Source organism: Montipora foliosa, chromosome 2, assembly GCF_036669935.1.
Source record: "Montipora foliosa isolate CH-2021 chromosome 2, ASM3666993v2, whole genome shotgun sequence".
Taxonomy (NCBI): domain Eukaryota; kingdom Metazoa; phylum Cnidaria; class Anthozoa; order Scleractinia; family Acroporidae; genus Montipora; species Montipora foliosa.
The window spans coordinates 32,715,872-32,735,871 of NC_090870.1; the positions used below are offsets into that span (position 1 = coordinate 32,715,872).

General features: G+C 38.5%; 2 protein-coding genes across 6 annotated transcripts in view; one reads left to right on the forward strand and one right to left on the reverse strand.

Annotated features, from left to right (window-relative positions):
* Nucleotides 1–3,114, forward strand: part of LOC137992870 (uncharacterized) — a 4,582-nt gene extending 1,468 nt beyond the window's left edge. For both annotated transcript variants that reach the window (XR_011121755.1, XM_068838425.1), the window contains exon 3: nucleotides 1,973–3,114. Coding sequence is in view for 1 of the 2 variants with exons in the window: in XM_068838425.1 (XP_068694526.1) it covers nucleotides 1,973–2,183 (211 nt within the window). In the remaining variant the exon portion in view is untranslated. The remainder of the gene's footprint in view (nucleotides 1–1,972) is intronic.
* A 138-nt stretch (nucleotides 3,115–3,252) lies between these two features.
* Nucleotides 3,253–20,000, reverse strand: part of LOC137992861 (uncharacterized) — a 59,724-nt gene continuing 42,976 nt past the window's right edge. For all 4 annotated transcript variants that reach the window (XM_068838412.1, XM_068838411.1, XM_068838413.1 and 1 more), the window contains one exon: nucleotides 3,253–3,428. In XM_068838412.1, the coding sequence (XP_068694513.1) occupies nucleotides 3,403–3,428 (26 nt within the window). In that variant the 3' untranslated portion in view covers nucleotides 3,253–3,402. The remainder of the gene's footprint in view (nucleotides 3,429–20,000) is intronic.

The window sequence follows — 20,000 nt, forward strand, 5'->3', positions numbered from 1 at the left end:
AGGATAAAGGTCGATAAAGGCTGTATAATTTTGTGTTGCTGCAGTTCCTGTTGTTGTGTAGGGTGGTATATTCACTGCCCTTTACCAGCACCTCTTTTGAGTGGATTATTATCTAATGAGCTGCTCATTAAAGAGGAGATGCATAAATTTATACTTACAATTTTCACAAACTGACAAAATTGTTATATCATCTCCAGGAAATCCTAAATATAATTAAGAATGATTATTATCTTTCAACCGACAGAGGAGGACAAGCACCTTCTGAAAAGAGGCTTTTCCTGCTTAATTAACTAAAAACTATTTCAAGTTCAAGTGCAGACCAGGAAATAGCTGGTGTAGAATTGGTGGTGATGCAGTTTTCTGTTGCTGTTTTGGATTGCTTTTGAGGGGCTGGTAGTACACTAGGAGATAAATAAATTTATACCTAAACATTTCAGAGAGAAGAAAAAAAGTAAACATTCCTTGGAAAACAAAAGAAGACAACGCTCATCCCGCAACAAACGAAAAAGGGAAGAGAAGAAGCTTACGAAACGAGGATTGATTGCCTTAATTCAAGAGTTAAAGCAAGATAATGAATCTCTTCATAAAAAAATTTAATGTGGAGATAGCAATCACAGAAAAATACTTTGAAATGTGGAGAGAATCTGAGAAGGAAATGGATAGGCTGAAAACATCTAAGTTGGTTTTTAATGGTTTTCATCAAAAATTAGCAACATAGTTCAACTATATCTTCAGAAATCTTAAAAATAGATCCAAGTTTACTTCAAGATGTCGAAGGGATAGGCGAGCTGGGTAAGGGAAGATTTGGAACTGTCTTTTTGAAGAAATTTAGATCTTCTCCAGTAGCTGTGAAATATTTTGAGTCCTGCACTACATCTAAAGCAGTTGAAAGGGAAGCACTGTTTTTAAAGCAGTGTTGCCACATCAATTTGCCATTGATATATGGTATGAACAAAACTCAGAGGCCATTTTACATTGTCACTCAGTTCTACGCAAGGGAAGACTTAAAACCAGTTACCTTGAGAGGTGTTATCCAAAGAGAAAGTGCGGACATATCAGTATCAGGGTTAGAAAGCTGGCTTCACATTATAATGCAGCTTTGTGATGGCCTTTGCTATTTACATGACAAGACAGTCATTCACAATGACATTAAGAATGACAACATTGTAATTGTAAGAGGTTCCTCTGGATTTTTTTCACCAGTGCTTATTGATTTTGGCAAAGCATGTTTAATTAGTGAGGCAAGAAAAAAAAAACTTTCACAGCGAGCATAGCGAGCATTTCCATATTGCGCCCGAAGTTGTTGAAGGGACCCATTCTCAATCTATTTTGAGCGATATGTATTTTTTTGGAGTCGTGGTTGCAAGTCTTCATAGTTTCACCAAGTATCGTCCACTGAAGGAACTAGCAAGGCAATATCTCAAGCATGTGGCAAGTCGATGTACCTCATCAGAATTACTTGGTATTGTTACAAAGATGCCAGCAGTAGAACAATAAGTCGCACATTAAAAAAATGACATAAATTAGATAGCATATGTTTCCACTGTAATGGCGACAAATTGATCTGTTGAAAATATTTAAGGTAAAAATCTTTAAATCTCTCAAATACAGTTATCATGATAATGATTGTGACATTATATCAATTGGAAAAAAAAATATGTCTGCATATATAGTTAGCAAGGGTGACTCTCAAAATATTTTGTCAAAGCCATTTAAGCATTAAGTTATCAATAGCTGTCAACTATTTTTACTTGTGTCTGTTAAAGCTGATATGGTATATCTGATTATGACTTACTGGTCTGTGTTTATTATGTTCAAGTATAGGCACAGCCAGTCTGATCTGCATGTATATAGGTCCTTGATGTTCTGTTTCAATGGTCATTAAAATTGTCCCCTTCTCTGAGAATTGGTGGTAATTATTGGTGTAGCTCGAGTCTTTATCTTGTTTTTTCTCCCATATACTTTCTTTAAGGAGTGAACCAACTGTCAGTGCAACTCCAAAAGGTGCAGCTGTAATTCTCAATGCAAAGCTCCCGTGGCCTGCAAAAATTGATTTACCTACCAATTTTAGGCCAGAAGTAGCAAGAGCATTGCTAGAGAAAGATCTAGGGAAATTTACTTCAAAGATGAGAAAGAGCTTTATTGCCCGGATTTATGAATATTTTGCAAGATATACCCTGTAAGTCAATAATAAGAGTTTAATTCCAACTAGTATAATTACCTTTGAGAATAGAACATCTTATTACATCACTGTGTTAAACAACATCCAGCCTTTAATTAAGCTGGCCTTAGCTTGCTTTTATCTGATATTTATGCATAACTGTCTGATCGAATTCTGAAAGATCTTTAATTGATAAAACTTGTCAAAACATGTTAAAAATTCAAAGAAATAAACCCTTTTCCAGTGTGCAATTGTATGACGTACAGAACAATGTTATCAGCAGAAAGAATAAGACTCAAGTTTTAAGGGTCTTTCCAGCCAACTGTGCATAATAAAGTTTTTCCAATCTTTCTGGTAGGCTTAGCCTCCAACTTGTTGAAGCACTTTATATTAAAGCATTACTTTCATGTACACAACATGCAGGGAAGATAATTATAATTTGTATATACTCACTCTGTGATCTTGGTGTTTCAAGCAATCTGATTGGTTCGCTATCTCGGAGTAATTGAGCATTATTCACTCCCTACGGAGTGAATAATGCGTGAGCCAAACAAAACAAAATGGCCAGTGTAAACTCGCGTTTGGCCACCATTAGTGAATTGGAAATATTGACTTTGAATGGTTTTCTTCTGCACATGTTGAGATTGAGTGTTCTTGAGATCACTTCGTGAGTATATACTAAAACAATTATTCTTTTCAATCTCGGTGAATAGCGGCAGAATATTTACCTCGCAGCTTCACGGCTCGATAAATATTCTGCTACTATTCGCTTCGAGTTCAAAGAATAATTGTTAATTATTAGTTTTTGTTTTTTTTTTGTTTTGTTTTTTTGCTTGTTTTTTTTCTGGAAGGGGAAAAGAGGTCAAATTTCACAATTAACTGGTATTTCAGTCAGAGTCAGAAATTTGCAGTAAGCAATATGTCGATGGTCATTTTGCTTCGTATTGCAGTTATCCCACAAAACAGCAACTTACTGAGATAGCTCAGTTGGTGGTTAAGGAGTATCCGTTCTTAAAAGACACGTCAGTTGAGACTGGATATGTGAGTGCTATATTGTTGTGCATGCTCAAATTAATCGCTAAATCACAACATTCATGACAATGAAAATGGCTTATTTTAATTTATGCAGTGGTTAATACAACTTTTACAATTTAAACTAAGACTAATTTTTGCTTTTTTTTTATCTTTTCAGGACTCCTGGCTTGCACAGCTGTATGAAAAGTTCAGAGATGAACGAAAATCTATTCGTGATGATCCTGAGGTTGTCCTGCATAGCAAAAAGAAAAGGCAAAACTCAGACTTGCATCCTGTCCCTCTATAGTTAAGGAGGGGTGCAATCAATTGGGAGCCACCCTTTCCTGAGGGAGACGATGAAGTGACAATGGAGAGGAATAAAGAAGCTCTTAAAACTGAAATGCGCCATAGAGCACCAAATTGGGATAAGGTGGGAAAGGGCATGGCACTCACTTTCCCTGATCGAAGACGGCAAATGAACCAAAAAGTTGCAGATGCTGATTTGCGGGAAGAATATCCTGCCTTATTTGATTTTAAACAGATATGTACCTGTAATCAACCTTAACAAAACTCTATGGCTTTTATTCAGTGATAATCATTCAACAACAAGGAAGATGCCTCACTCATCATGGAAACTCATACCCAATTTGAAAAAAAAATATATAAAATATGAAAAACATGGGTAAAAGGAAAACCAAAAATATGCTCTTGTTGTTTCATACTCTTGATGCCTTAAGACGTTGTCATTCAATAGTCCATTATATTGGTACAGATGTCATTTACTAGCAAAAAAAAGAATGGAGGTATTTCGAGCCAGGTCAATAATACAAGTTATAGTAAGCTGAGAAGGCAGTTGACATCCACTTTCAGCAAAGTTACGGAAGCACATGACAATTGAAGTGAATGGACACTATAATAGTTCAATTGTTACAAGTCAAAGACTTGTGCAGCCTCTCAAGTGTAGGAAACTGTGATGTTTGTTTGGTTTTGGGGGATCCTGAAAACCTATCTATTACCACCCGTTATACCACTTTCTGAAAACCTGCGAAAATAGCTTGTCTTCGCTGGTGCTTATTTCCCAAGTCCAGACCCGGCCTCTCAAAACTCCAACTGAATTCTGCTAAACAAGGGTTAGGAAGCTTAGAAATGTAAAAACGCCTTGCGCTTTTTATCTTTCTTTTCCACAGCGACTTCGAACTTTCTGTGCTTTGCGCGAAGCTCACACTTCATTATGCAAATTAGGTTATCACGCTAATTCAGGTTGTTTTCATTCAAAAATTAACCATGCCACATTTAAGATACTGGGATCCGACAAAAACTAAAACTCAGAAACGGTTTAAATAGGTAGCATTGCTGAATTATTAGCAGTGATCTCCAGACGCTCTGGGATACTGCCTAACCTTTTGAGAAAATCCCACACTTGCGTGTTTTTTTTGAAGTGCCCATCCCATTTGCAATCGTGAGGTACTTGTCAGGGATTCTGTCTCCGTCGTTGTTGCTCCGCTTGCACTTTCACTTTGCAAAGTCAATGTCCGGAAGTGATCAACCCAGCCTCTCCTCAGTTTATCATAGAGACCCTCATTCATGGGCTGCGGCATTGTGCGATGATCAAACAAATTCATATGGAGGTCAAGGTCGGCCTGACTTTGAAACTCTTCAGTGCAGCTAGTTTCAGGACATTCGAAGAGTTTGTCCTCAGTGACCTCGGCTTTGCTTTGCTCTCTTAATGCAAACCACCTAGCGGTAGTAGGGAAGAATGGGATCTCATCCAAGAGATTTGTTTGTTTGGGGACAAATTACAATGTCATTCCATGGGATAAACTTCCCGGGACCAACATTGAAGGCTCTCCATACACGTAGGCCTTCGTGCGTAAACTTGAAGTTGTGCAGGTTACTATAGTTCGGAATCTTGCTTATCTCCAGCGTTGCGCACTGCTCCTGGATAGCACATACCGTCGCTGTCGTGCCCTTTACTGGTCTCTCTTTCAAGGCGGTATACATATCTTGAGCTGAGACAACGTCATGGCCTTCGTTGCAGTACCTTCTACTAGCTGCCTTCATCGGACACAAAATCCTGTCACACATATCCTTTCCCGACTGAGGCTCGGAGTGGTCGTATCTCACGATCTTAATCCCCAGGCGGTACCCGAGTTCTTGAAAGGACGACACTAGCCTGCTATTGTGGTAACACCCTGCCTCATCTGATCTCAGGTACACTTTTTTAAATTCTGTATTTCCTTGCTTTATGGTGGACAGGAGATTTTCCAGGATTGATAGTACTGCAAACCAGTCCTGTCGACAACTGTTGACAAGGTGTACGTAGCAGGTTACTTCAAGGCTTTCGTCTCGTTTCGTGATAACGCTGCTCACGTGCCAATTGATTCCTCTCTTTGCAAACCACTCTGCCTGCTTCTCGCAAAACTTCATGGCCGTGAACTTCATTGCCCAATCAACTACTATGAATGCTTCGTCTTCCTCAAGAGAGTTGAGAATTTGGCGCTTAACTTGATCTTGACTCTGCGCTCTGAGAACATGCGCTTTCCATTCAAAGATTTTAGAGGTGGCACCGGTTGCTTCATACTGAAGGTCATTTGCTTGATCTTTACCCAACTGGGTCTTGTACTCGGGAATGGCATCTTTTACGTCTCCCACGACACATTTGAGACTCTCACAGTTACCACACGCCATGTCGTGACTATGGCCGCATGTGTCTTTATAGTCAGTGTCACTGACATCGCTCAATGCAAACGCTCTACAGTGATCAGGGCAGCAGCTACCATCCTCTCTGCAGTGGTCGCGATATGTTGTCTTGAGATACAACTTGCCTTCGTGTAGCCTCTTTCGAGATTTTTCACACTAGTCCTTAAGAGCCCCAGCACGCTCTAACTCGTCCACGATTCTTAACAAATCCTTAAAACCATCTGCACCATCAGCTGCTGTATTATCAAGACCTCTCAATGATTTTCTCTGCGAGGCTTCCTGAACTTCAAGTACTTTCCACATGGTGGATCTGCTGATCGATTGAAATCCAGTCTGTTGGCAATGATCCAAGTACTGGTTGATAATCGTGCATCTGGCCACGGTGCGAAGGACGTTAGGCATAGTAAGTTCTTCACCACTCTCAAGTTTAAGGGTGCGAGTACCGTAAGCTACGTCTTGGTAGTAATATGGCCTCATGGTAAACTCTAAAAAATGGTCTAGCTGGTGCTGGTTCAGACGGATTCTGTGCTGTGGTACTTTTTCAACAGGTACTCCAGGCCCACTAGTCTTCGTTTGAGCTCTAGCTTTCTCTATTTGTCTATCAGAAAGATTTTCAAATGGCTTGTGAATGTCTTTAAGCTCTTTTGTAGTGAATCGATTGGCATAGATACTCAGAATTTCTGTTTTCAAAGATTTAGAAGGTGCTTTCTGATACGCAATTACAAGGGCTTGGATACCATCACCACCAGTTTCCCCCTTATTTTGTTGTCGTTGTACCATGGCTTGGAATAATTGCTTTCCATCATTTGGCGCTATTACATCACATATCAGCTGAAACGCTTCTTCTGCGTTATGGATAACTGCTGATCTGTCAGCATTAGAACAGTTTTCCCAGCAAGCTACCTGCGATTGAAGAGGATCAATCCTCGGCTTTCTTACAGCATTGGCAAGGCTGTCCTTACAAGAGTTGAAAACTTGGACTGGACCTTCAACATTCTCTGGAGTCAGTCCAAATTCTTGCATGCTGTTTTCAAATGCAAGCAAAGCTGAAGGCGTCCACGTTTCATCACTGCTGCAGCCACGCCTCGAAACACAGGGTGTTAGGGGAGAGTATGTTGAAGACGCGAGCTGAGTTAACGCAGCTTCTTTACAAGGCCTTAAAATGAAAATTAATTCTATTTGAGAGCGAGCAAAATATTAAGAAGATATATTTTTTCATAGCAATTATTTTTAAAAAATGCGGGTACGAAATATGCTCGAGTACGGTAGGTATATTTGTACACCCAATATGCAATAAACGAAGCAATATGGGAATAACAAAATGACGACAGGGTCCAATTGTGATAGAGAATGGCGTTTTTGCCGTATTAATTGAAATTTTTAATTGCGTTTTTCTTTTGTTGACGCCTTTTATGATGATTTTCAGCAAATAAAAAATGTCCAATTTATTAAATTGCTGTTACCAACAGATTCAAACTAATTAAATAGGATTTTGACAACATACCTAGCTGCATTCTTAAACGAATGGGGATTTCAGTTTGACGTGTGATCCTGGGTCTTAGAAACTGTGGTTCATACCGCATAGCTTTATTTATATTTTTGTTTACTGGCATGCATGGTTAATGATTTAAAAAATAAATGTACTCACCTCGCACAACTGGGTGACTGGTTAGGTTCCTTTTCCGAAAAAGCATGTAAGACCCAGGGCATTTCTTTCACGGAAGCATTGTGTTGGTTGCGGCAGTTATTACAAATAACTGTAAATTGTTTAAATAGTCAGTCACTAGTAGTCATAACAATTGTATAAAAATTATAGCAGGATTCGAGTTTAATCCTGCTTCTTCATTTCTCAATAGTATGCAATATAAGTAAGGTACTGCACTGTAACTTCCCTAGCCCCTGAAAAAGCGATAAAATGTGTCTGTTCCTAACAAATTCGGGACGTAACATCATCCCAAGCACAACATGAATTTCCTTACTAGTGACATTAAGAACATCGCTTTGCTCCACAAATGTGTCTTTGAGTGAGAGGGGGTTAGGTAATACTTCGCATTTTTCCCACTTTCTCCCCATTTCTTATGTTTCTCCTCGTTTTTCTGAGGGAGTCTTTTTTGAATTGGGGTGCCGGGGAAAAACAGATATCACGTTGTCCGTTGTATCCCAGAAGCAGACCTGATTTTTTTAATCAAGATGAGCCTTATTCCCTTTGTTTGTTGAGGTGTAACACAGTATGTATCCTAAACTAAATCCGAAATCTCCAGGGTCATTTCTTTGGGAACTTCACCGTCAGCTTTTACGTTTTCTTTGCTATATAAAACAAATAGATTCCATGTTGCCGTGGGTTTGTTCAGTAAAAGATCACAGAAGACGCCCGCAAAATGTGGTAAGAACATCAGTGACACACTCGGCTATCGCCTCGTGTGCCACTTTTTTGTTCTTACCACATTTTGACGTCATCTGTGATCTATTACTGAACAGGCTTACGGCAACATGGAATCTATTTGTTAACTATTTCTAGAACACGGATTATCCGGCAATAGTGCAAAAAGAGCTGTTAGCCGACACGACATGAAGAAGTAGACAGGAGACGCCAATAACCCTCCGCCTCCACGCACGACAAGAAAAACTATCCCATATAAAGATCCTAAACTGAGGTAAACTATTTGGCAAAGAAAAAGGATGAAATGTTTTAACGCCTGTGTTATGTAACAAAAGGTGTGTAAGAAAGTTACAATTTGTAGTATGCACCTGTGCCGACTTGAACAAGAACACCATACATTTGATATATGGCTTTAGCCATCTCAAGATTCACTGAATATCGGCTCTTTGCCCCTTTTTGGCTCCTACCAGGACGCACTTGATGTACCGGATTCTGACAGGCTGTTCTGGGTCGGCAGAACTTCCCATACGTGTGCCTATGCTTAGCGCATACGAACATTTGCGCGACAAGCGACTCGTCTAATCAAAAAGGCCAGCCCTCGCCAAGATAAGCTGTCCCTCTGTTATGGTCTCTCGTGACAAATGGATGGAAGCAAGCTGACTCTCTATGGAGTCATTGCATTGAAGTAAGCTAATGATACCCGATGTTCCTCTTGAGTCACCACAAAGGTCTGTACACATGCGCGATAGAAAGCACGACATTTTGTTTTGAGATAGGTATCCGTTTGATTATGATTTGTCAGACATGGTGGCAAAATTTAATTACGCAAGCTAGGGTTTAGCCAAACCTAACACTACACAACTAGCGCTGAAATTTCTTGCCAAAAATACTCCTAACATTAAATTACAAAATTGATACTAAACGAGGCCATCAAAATTATTTACAAAATTGTCTATTCCTGTTGCCGTCGCTTGAACGGGTAATAAAAAAGCGAAAGTTGATTTTTTGATTATAATTCTTGCCGCGCAAACTATTACAAGTTACCAAATATTTAACTTCACTCATATATGATACGAATATATTAATCTACGCTGGAAACCTACAAAGCTAAACCATGTCGCCTTTCAACTTTCAGTTGCTGAATAGAAGATTATTAATAAACAGAATAGAAGCTAATTGAATTGACTTTCAGCTTTCACTTTCAGCCACTTTCAGCTACTTAAGCCGTTAGTAATTTTTATTTTTGTGTGATCATTTTTATTTTAGACTTAAGATAAAATGTAACAATGCTACAGCGTTTTAAATTTGAACTTGCGTGACAACCTAATTTGCATAATGAGTGTGAGATTCGCACAAAGCGCAGAAAGTTCGAAGTCGCTGTGGGAAAGGAAGATAAAAAGCGCAAGGTGTCTTTTCATTTCCATGCTTCCTACCCTTTTCTTAGCAGATTTCAGTTGTAGTTTTGAGCGGCCGGGTCTGGACTTGGGAAATAAGCGCCAGCGAAGACAAGCTATTTTCGTAGGTTTTCAGAAAGTGATATTACAGGTGGTAATAGATAAGTTTTCAGGATCCCCCAAAACAAAATATATCAAAAGTAACGTGCGTTTCTTACCTTTGAAGGATCACTTAATGTAGGGATAATAACAATTTTTTGTTACGTTTGGTGGTCTTTGAGCAGCGAGCTTGTCAATTTAGGCAATTTTGCGTCCTTGCAACGCTCAAATTTAGGCGTTTTCCGGCTATGATTGTTTTGAGCTCTAAAAAAAATATTTTGACGCATTTGGAAAAAACTTAAGTCTTTACATTTACTTATGACACAAGATAGTTCACTGAGAAAAGTTGGGGGAAAATTTTTTTCTGACCCGAAATGCAGTGGACCGCTTTTAGAGAGACTGCCACTTAATTATCCTGCATGTTTAAATAACTGTTATTTATATTTGCAAAAATGTGTTTTGCAGATTAATGATGGCAGGAAGCTACCTTCCTCTGTCATCACTTTAGTGAATGAGATAGATAGATTGTCAAAGCTTACTGTTTAAAATTAAACAAGACGCCTACAAGGGCGTATCCGTGGAATGCGCAAACAGTTAACACAAATTGTCCAGTTACAGTGAACTTCAAGTACAGGTAGACTTCGGAAAATGGCGAAAGATTACTAGAAAGATACATCTGTAATATAACTTAAAGTTTTTTTGTTGTAAAAACTCATTACTAATGTTACTAAATTTGCAAATGCAAACAACGAAGCCCTATTAGCAGGTTATCAGGATACGGGATCTTTTATTTATTTATTTTTTGGAAGGAGACTTAATTCAAATCCTACAGTTTTACTTGCTTCGTTAACTCCTTTCATCCAAAAATTACAGGATCAGCCTTAAATCATCCGAAAAACTTATTACAAATCACAGTTCAACAACTTATCATCCTGGGCCAGTTGTTCAGAAACTGGGTTTTAAAACGAGTGTTATCCTCTACTCCCAAATGCTGTTCAAGGCTGATATTCAGAAAAACTTTACATTAGAAGAAGTCAATCTTGAAAAACAAAAATAAGCAAAGGAAACTGTGAGCAAAAAGTTGAAAACATGAAACAAAAGTTTACGCTAATCCTGGATGAAGGTAATTGGCTTTCGAACAACCGGGCCCTGTAATCGACGTCTGGTTCTATAATCCTGGTTTAGTTCCTTGCAAACTGTATAAATTTGCCGTGGCGAAGACAAGAAGACAACATCCGTGCTCTATTTCTCTCAATACTCAAAAATTCCGTAATTGCGTGTTGTATAGTCCAGTCCAAAGTTCTAATTTTACAATTCCATAATCTTGATTTCAGTAACTTGGTACCAAACGTTCCACAATAACTTGAAATCTCGTTTAAGAAAAATCCTTAAATCCAGTAGTCCAGTCCGGATTGAGATCGCCAAAACTCTCTCTATCATCGATTCAAAATTCAACAAAAGCTACAAGTAGTAAATAGTTATCAGAAACTACAACAGTTCGTCCTGATTCTACACTCGAGCTGAACAAAAAACCCAAAAAACCCTTGTCATCGTTTTCGAGAGAACAGACAAACAGCCGAAACTGTTCTGTGCCTGCCCCTTACGGCACTGAAAAAGTACCGTACGTTGTACAATAGTACTTGACCGTAGTCCTTGGCCAAGGAACTAATCTTAGCCAAAAGCCCGAGAAGCGATCAGGATACGGGATAATTAGGTAAAAAAATTGTGGGGATACGGGATTTTTAGTCTGGAGGTGGGGGGGGGGGGGGGGGGAGAATTGAGGAGATACGGGATATTTTTTAAAGTAAGAACGCATTGCGTGTGGTAGTGCAGTAACTTGACAGTGTTTTTTCCCATAACTGTCAACTGAGCGGCGTTTTGTTTTTTCCAGGAGATTCAAGTCCTTGCACAATATGTAGCTCTAATAGTACACGACATTGTTTGGTATCGTAAATCATCACGGTGCCATGGTAGACATCTTTGCTATATACCCTCTAAGAAGACATGTGGTTCAGTAAAATACTAAGCCCAGAACGATTGAAGAAAATAACAGGAAATCGAGAAACATTTGGCTTCAAAGCCGATATGTTGATCATTTACAACTTCTTTTTCACCACAAGCTTAAGCGTGTACTCTGAGCTTCTGACACCTTTCCAAGACCAATGTTACTAAAGTTTTATTCCCTTTCAAGCGGGGTTAGTATCTGGATGGGGGACGTTAAAATATGCGACTTTTGCTGTCAGGAACATACGCCCAAAAATTCTATTTTAACGCTCAAAAATGCGAACAAAGCAAGGTACAGATTTTGCTAGCCTGCTTTATGCAAAACAAATATTGACGAAATAGTAAATAATTATTAATATGTAGTTTTTAAGGAGAGCAGAAGGAACTCTTAGGAAGTGTCGATCGAGAATAAAACAATTTGCCATCAGCGAAAAACATTTCGGGAGATTTTTGTTACGTTCCATCAGAGTTCAATTTATCTATCGTACTTTTGGTCATACAAGTAAAATCGCAAAATCGGAAGTGACATCGATTTTAGCGGCCGCCTGTGATCAAGTTATACCTTGCGTGTTTACTGACAACTCACGAAACAAAGGATACATCTGTGACAAAATGACGGCATAACACCTGGTTTTTGTTAGTGCGTTTTTTTTCTTTCAAGTGTTATAAAGTTCGACAAGATCTATGTGCGAATTTAACATAAAGATCACAATCGTTGATGCTAGTCCAAGTGTCAGCTGAAGTTAAGCTCCTCCGATGAGGTTAGTACTTGGATGGGGGACGGCTGCGAAGTCCCCGCGACGGCGATAGCTAATTCGTTTTTTTTAAACTTGATTTCATTTTTTATCTTGTTTGGCCGTTCAAAGCTATTTTCTTATTTTCTTTCTACGTCAAAACGGCGAACAAACTGGTTCCCAAGAAATATTGGAGTACGTATTCGTTGTATGCAAAATGCTTCTAATGAAGTATTCGTTGTATGCAAAATAATAATGTTCACGGTGGAACACACAAGTACGAAGCAAGATCTAGAAATAACGTAGAAAATTCTCCTTACCTTTAAAGCTTGCCTTTCTCAAAGAAAAAGCATCTATCCACTTTATCGAATAGTTTAATACTGAAACAATCATGGCGGGCGGAAAGATTCTGTTATAAATGTTTGCTTTCACCGATTTGACGGAAGTGTGTCACGATGGCCGAGTGGTCTAACGCGCTAGCAGAGAAATGTTGTGATGGCTTGGGAAGTATAGGAGGTCCCCTCGGGGCAGGGAAGTTTGAAAATACCGTAGGGGATATAATTCAGTCCACCCGATCGGAGATTAATTTAATATCCGTGGGGTATGCACATTTGTGACTACCAACAAAAAAAAGATTTCAGCCCGGTTTTAAGACGTGGATGCCTTCGGCATTCCACGTAATAAACGACAATTTAAAAGGTTAGGATGGGGGATGTGTGCCACTGCTGGGTATCATTTTCACCACTGTAGGGATTGTACATTATGGTAACACTTGACCGCCTTGTGACATTTTATTATGCAGTTAAACATATGCAATAATGTTAGAATGCTCAGAAGATAAAAGTGATGTCTTCCAATTGTAATCAAACGTGCTAAAGAATCATTTGAGGATGACACCTGTTAACACAGGTACTAGAAGCTCATGGAGTTGTTTTTACAAAAGTTTGTATGGGAATTTAGCAACAGTCATTTATCGCATTAAAGTAGAAATTAAAATACATAGGAATTTCCTACCTTGTCTCATTGTCTTCTTTATAGTATGTTCTTAGCATTTCTTACCGTTTCAGCGCCATTCTAGCGAGGGGACTGAACGTTCGCCAAAATACAACATAACCTTCCCGGTTGAGCAGGTAATTTGAATCGCAGGGTCGAGTCGAAAAGGCAAGATTCGACCGGTCGTGCACGCAGCATCGTGGACGGTCCTGGTCTTTTCTGTGCAATCGGAGGGCAAACTGTGTCTGTGTTAACCGGGTTTGTGGCTTTCGAATTTTTACGATGTCGTTAGTTGTCATTTCCCGTCATAAAGAGAAGAAAGGCTGGTGACTCGCGGCGATCTCGTCCCACGAATTGCCCTTGCATCATCACATCGTATTACATTCTGCACGCTCATTGGCCAAGTGTTTTCACTTGGCCAATGAGTGTGGCGATTCGGACCGTTGCTTTGTGATGCGAGGGCAATTCGTGGGACGAGATTGCCGCGAGTCACCAGCCTTTCTTCTCTTTATGACGGAAATGTCAACTAACGGCGTCGTAAAAATTCGCCACAAACCCGACTACAACAGACACAGTTTGGCCTCCGATTGCAAAGAAAAGACGAGAACAACTGTATGTAGAGGCAAGTGAAGTTTATTTCTATATTTACAGCTTATTTTTAGCATTCATACAAAGTCTATAAATCGTATACCGAGCTTGGGCTGCTTATGGTATGAGAGGGCAATGGTAAAACTAAAACTAGTTAGAATGGCGCTGAAACAGCAAGAAATGCTAAGAACATACTATAAACAAGAGAAGGAGACAAGGTAGGCAATTCTGATGTATTTTAATTTCTATTTTAATGCGTTAAATAATGGTCGCTAAATTCCAATACAAACTTTTACGTTGAAAACAGCAACTCCGTGAGCTTCTGGTACTTGTGCTGTAAAAAGCATTTATACAATGTATCGATGTATGTGACTAAGAACGTTCACATTGTGCAAGTTAAATTTTCAAATTTGAAAATTTCAACCTATGTAAAGGTAGAGAATCTGAGCACCCCTTGGCACATACCCTTCAGTTACTGACTTATCAGTATAATATAAAATGAATGTATATTTCCTGGTTTTAGATAATTTATGTCAGTAATTAGTAAAGGCTATTTCCCATGGTAACTTATCCTCAGTGACTCACACTTGGGTTTTAGTATACCTTGTCATCCGGCCGTCACACGTTACGAACATAACCGAGGTAAAAAAAATCTCACACAATTCATTAGCGAGAAAATTTAAACACAACTTCATCAGCATCGTTATTGGCTCTTGTACCTCGGTCATCAAAGCACCCTTCCAACTTAACACATTAAAAATCATGGCCACTTCCTTTGATATTTTTTACTTATCCATGGAAAATTAGCTTGGGCAATGTCGGTCACACGCACTTAATGCAGTTTCCTGTCGTAAAAGGGTTATTTACCGCGGAAGAAGTGCCCCGTGTGACTACACCTATTAATTCAGGGTTGCAACAGTCAGAGTAAAATCAGCCGAGGGTAAACAATCATGCAGATTGTTTTTAAGTTGGGGGAGAAGTCGGGAAATTGTGCATCAAGTCAGGGAAATTTTAAATTCTACCTGAGAGTCAGTAAAAAGTCAAGAAATTTAATTCTTCTTAACCACTATAGGTTTGTGGAAGAGTCAGTTTTCTTGCTGGTAAACGAGTAGTTTAAAACCTTCTTATACTGGGACTCATTTCCAGCTCTATTGCCCAAGGATGATTTGACTTGGATACCTAGTGAGAATTGTTTTGTGGTCACGATCAATGAAAAGAAAAGAAAATGCCGGGGGATATTTTTCTATACTAATGAATGGCAACCTTAGTTATGTTGATGTGTGCTCTTTTTACAGATATATGAAGCTTTTCTCAATGAACAAAATAATAGTATATTTAGCACTACCTTTCTTAAGTCTTATGTACTCTTCCTTTTAAGTGGCATTTACTCAAAATAAAGTGTATTGTTGATGACATTTCCTTGAGTGACTTTACTCCATATAATGAATGCAGTTTACTCAGACATTGAGTAAGCTGGCATTTTACTCAAAATAAGGTGTCATTGTCGATTCACTTCAACTTAGAGCTTTCACTCTGTATTTTGAGTTAAATTTATTCATGTGTTGAGTTGTTTTACTCACACATGAGTGGTTTTCTCTCAAACTATTGAGTACGTTCTACTCATTATTGAAGCTTCAGTTTACTCAATATTTGGTGTCAATGTGGATTCACCGTTTTACTCAATTTTTTGGGGACTCTCAACTCATTTGTTTTTAGAGTGCGAGGCTATTTTAAGATGAGCATTGAAAATACTTTCCGTTTCGACAATGCTCGTCCTCACTAAAAAATAGCACACTTTAAGACAATCGTCGTAAAAACTGTTCATCTTTTGTTCAATGTTTTAGGCTGACGAGTATTTCAGAGAGCCATTTGTATGTTGTTTATCTGTTTTTAGTATAAATACACAGGTGATGATACAAAATCGCGCGCTCTCATTGTCTCGCTATCTCGGATTATCAGCCAATAATCACCTTGACGGACAAAATGGCTGCCAGTAGTCGTTTTGCCACTGTAAGTGAAGATGATTTCGCGTTGAAATGTTTTTTTTTTCTCTTTTTTGAATAATCACCAGTGTATTTATACTAAAACAATTATTCGCCTCAGGATCAGTGATTATCGGTGAATATTCACCTCGAATAATTGTTAATTATTGCCAATAAGATCAGTGATCTCAAAAGTAATACCTTGGACAACTCGGAGTCAAAGTTTGTAGTTTGCAATAGTTACAGCTGATCGAAGTCAAGAATGAAATAGAATCTCATTTTTTATACTTTACCGTAGCATAACATATTCTTGTTATGATTAGTTTTTATGGGATTTTTACTGAATCCAGTCGCAAAACGAGTCAAATTTAATCATTTTCATTTTTTTCTTCTTTTTTTATTCCGTGTCGGGAAGTCTTTCCTGTCACTCCCCTGCTAAGTGCTGCATTTGTGACTAGAGTCTTCTGCGCGTATTTTGGTAAGTTTCAAAGAGTATTCGAAATGCGTAGATTTTTCTGGTGGACACGGTAGAATATTTAATTAACCTGCAATGGCGTCAAAGTCATTGAAACACAAATGGCGTTTTGGTGGATCCTTAAACAAAATATACCTTTATGGAGCTCAAGAATGGAACGTCAATTGGATAAGCAATACAGGCGGTGAAAAATAAATATCTGGAATCTTAAAATACAATAAAAAACGTTCTCTGGCTAAAAATTTTCAAAAAGAATATAAGCTTTCGGCTGTCGATCTACAGCCTTCCACGGATAAAACGTTGAATGTAAATTAGTGAAATATATACAGAAAAGGTGAGATAAAAATGATAAAAAGAACAGAGTAAAGGTATGAAAAATGGTGGCTATTGTTTAAAAAGAATTTTATACTGATTAGGAATCGGCTTAAAGTTATTGTCAGCATGCTTGGTAGAAGAGGTGTGCCAGGCCTCTAGAGTTTTCCTAACACGAAAAGAGCCTTTGTCTTCGTGTTAGGAAAACTCTAGAGGCCTGGCACACCTCTTCTACCAAGCATGCTGACAATAACTTTAAGCCGATTCCTAATCAGTATAAAATTCTTTTTAAACAATAGCCATCATTTTTCATACATTTACTCTGTTCTTTTTATCATTTTTATCTCGCCTTTTCTGTATATATTTCACTAATTTACATTCAACGTTTTATCCGTGGAAGGCTGTAGATCGACAGCCGAAAGCTTATATTCTTTTTGAAAATTTTTAGCCAAAGAACGTTTTTTATTGTATTTTAATATGCCTAATCCTGGCTGCGCTTCAATTTTTAATCTGGAATCTTATTGCGACGAGTAATGGACTTCGACAACAATCGTTCGCCTGTCGAGCCGTAATCAAAGTGAACTGTATTTCTACTATTTTACCAAGGCGGGTATTGTACAACACTGAAAGCAAATGGAAAATTCCCTGGTAACTTATGGGTTTAACAAAGACAGAGAAGGAATCGAGCACCTTAAGTGGATCTGTGATCTCTGTTGTCTGGCTATTTGTATTTATTTGTACTCAACTCTGCACAGTCTCCTAGTAACAATTGGAAATTTCACAAATTCCTGTTATGTTTATGTTGTGCTCAACTCTGCACAGTCTTCGGGTAAAAAAATTATTGGAAATGTGACAGCCAAGAATTATTTGAAAGAAAGCTTATTCAAGAATAAGGTTCTTCAGGAAAGGGTTTTATCCTGAAATTTATTTTGTTGCGTATAATTTGACCCGTTTCTTCTCCTCACGCACGCAATGAAATAGGAAATATTTGCTGGCAAATAGGATTTTTATGCTTTCTCATAGTGCTTTCTATCAATTGTTTACATGTAGTACTTTTCTGTATGCATAACCACTTCTCTGTGTATGCCAAGGGGTAAGCAATTCGGCAATTAGTAGTACCCCCTCTTTGTGATATCATGCACGTGATTAGACTGACGCATCCATTCATCTCTGCTACTCATTGAGGAAACAAGATTCTTTTTTCACCCCACCTCCTCCCCCTCTCCTTCCGCTTTTCTCCAAGTTGTTATGCATAATTTTTGGCGTTCTGTAGCACCCACCTTTACTGGGGCCAATTTTGTATTTTGTGAATATACGATTTTATCTTATGATGAATTCATTAAAGGGGCTATGGGCAGCTGCCCATAGCCAATTTAGTCTATCCACTGTTTTTGTGTCATTCTACGGGGCCCCCGTAAACGAGCTTCAGGAAAAGTGGCCTAGTCTTATGTAGTCGGAATTATATTTTTCGCATATGGGAAAGCATAAAGGAAGGGTGTTTTGCCTCTAATAGCAAATATGTTGTTTCTTTCATACATTTTTCGCTGGAAAAAAATAGCCTTTATGAATTTCATCATGTTGTGTAATATTCAAGCTTAACAAATTTGCATACGTGGGTTGAAATGTGATACGCGAGGAGACAGGAATTTCATCTTTCTGACAAAATTAATAGGTAGGCAAGCTCTTAACGTCAGAAAAAGATCTGTCTTGTCATTATAGTGTCAATAATGTAAATTGATAGATTACTTATATATGCATTACCATGTCAATAACGCAAACTCTGGCGTTTGAACCCTAATCAGACTTGTACAAAGGCCTAAAAGAAGAAAATAAATCAGGAAAAAATTCAAATGCCAGTGTGCTGTGGGTACTGCTTTGACTTAGAGTAGAGGAATGTGTTCCCATCGTGACTGTTCTCGAACTTGCAATTGTATGTTGTTACTCAAGGCGAGTAATCACTTCTTCCTTCGTTGTCACGAGATTAAAAAGAACGGAGAATTTTCCAGAGTATTCTATTGCATTATTTCTGCATGCAAGAACGTTCCAGAATAGGTTAGTTTTATTCCGTCAGCATTAGTCAGCAATACTAAAATAGATATGTTGTAATTAGCAAAAAGAAAGCTGATTTAGAAACTTTTAGAAAGACAGGAAAAACTATATAAACAGCTTCCGTTCGGTCGGTTTTTGTGGCTATTTTAGTGTTAAAATTTTGTCCTTTAAGTAAGAAGTGAGAAAAGGAGACAAAGAAAAAGAAAATCACGTTAAAGCCACCAGACGATTTCTTAAATTTTCGATATAAGTGCGGCGAACACCTCACGCTTTTGTCTATAGCCCGCACTTTAAATGCATACATTTATTTCACTCAGTAGTTTCTCCTGTAAGTCAATAACTAGAAGTAGTGAAGTTTGGGCTCCCAGTGGTTAAAAAAATTCTGCTAGTGAGCAAATCGCTAGTTCTTTTGTTTTGCTGTCGGTAAAGAGCGTAACATCATGATTACCTTGTTTGCAGCCATAGACTTCTACCCGCATTGATATGTGGCTGTGCCAAGTGACTGGTCGGAATCGGATGTAACGCGCCATGATTGGTGGGTTTAATATGTGAGAGACGATTGTATCTCGATCACTATTTCCAGTAAATTCCTAAAGTATGGAAAAAAAGGCTACAAATGGTGAGGCGAAGGCCAACAATTTTTGTTGACTGGCTTAAGGACGTTCGCGCTAATTGTTTGTGCGCAACGTTACTGCGCAGGTAACGCGACTGTAATATGTCACGCATTACTTCGAGCATTAGTGAAGTTCAGGTTTTAAAACCTTTGCAAAAACCGTGCACGATAAGTTTTGCACAGCGTTGGATGAGAGAAGATCGTGATCAGTCAAAATTGATTAAGAATATTTATGAAAGTCAAGTAGACTACTGCACGACTGATATTCGCGAGGTTTTATCAGTCGTGCACTAGTCTACTTGACTTTCATACAAATTTTTCAAGCATCAGTTAAAATACCATGGCGACAAAACGCCGAGGAAAAAATTCCAGGCCGGCAAAAGAATGGCACATTTATTTCCGAATCATCATGAAACTTCAAAGAGAAGTGAGCGGGAGGATGGAAAAGCTCCGGAAAAGGTAGTTGATCGAGTAGACTAGTGGCTGAAAGTTTGGAAAACTC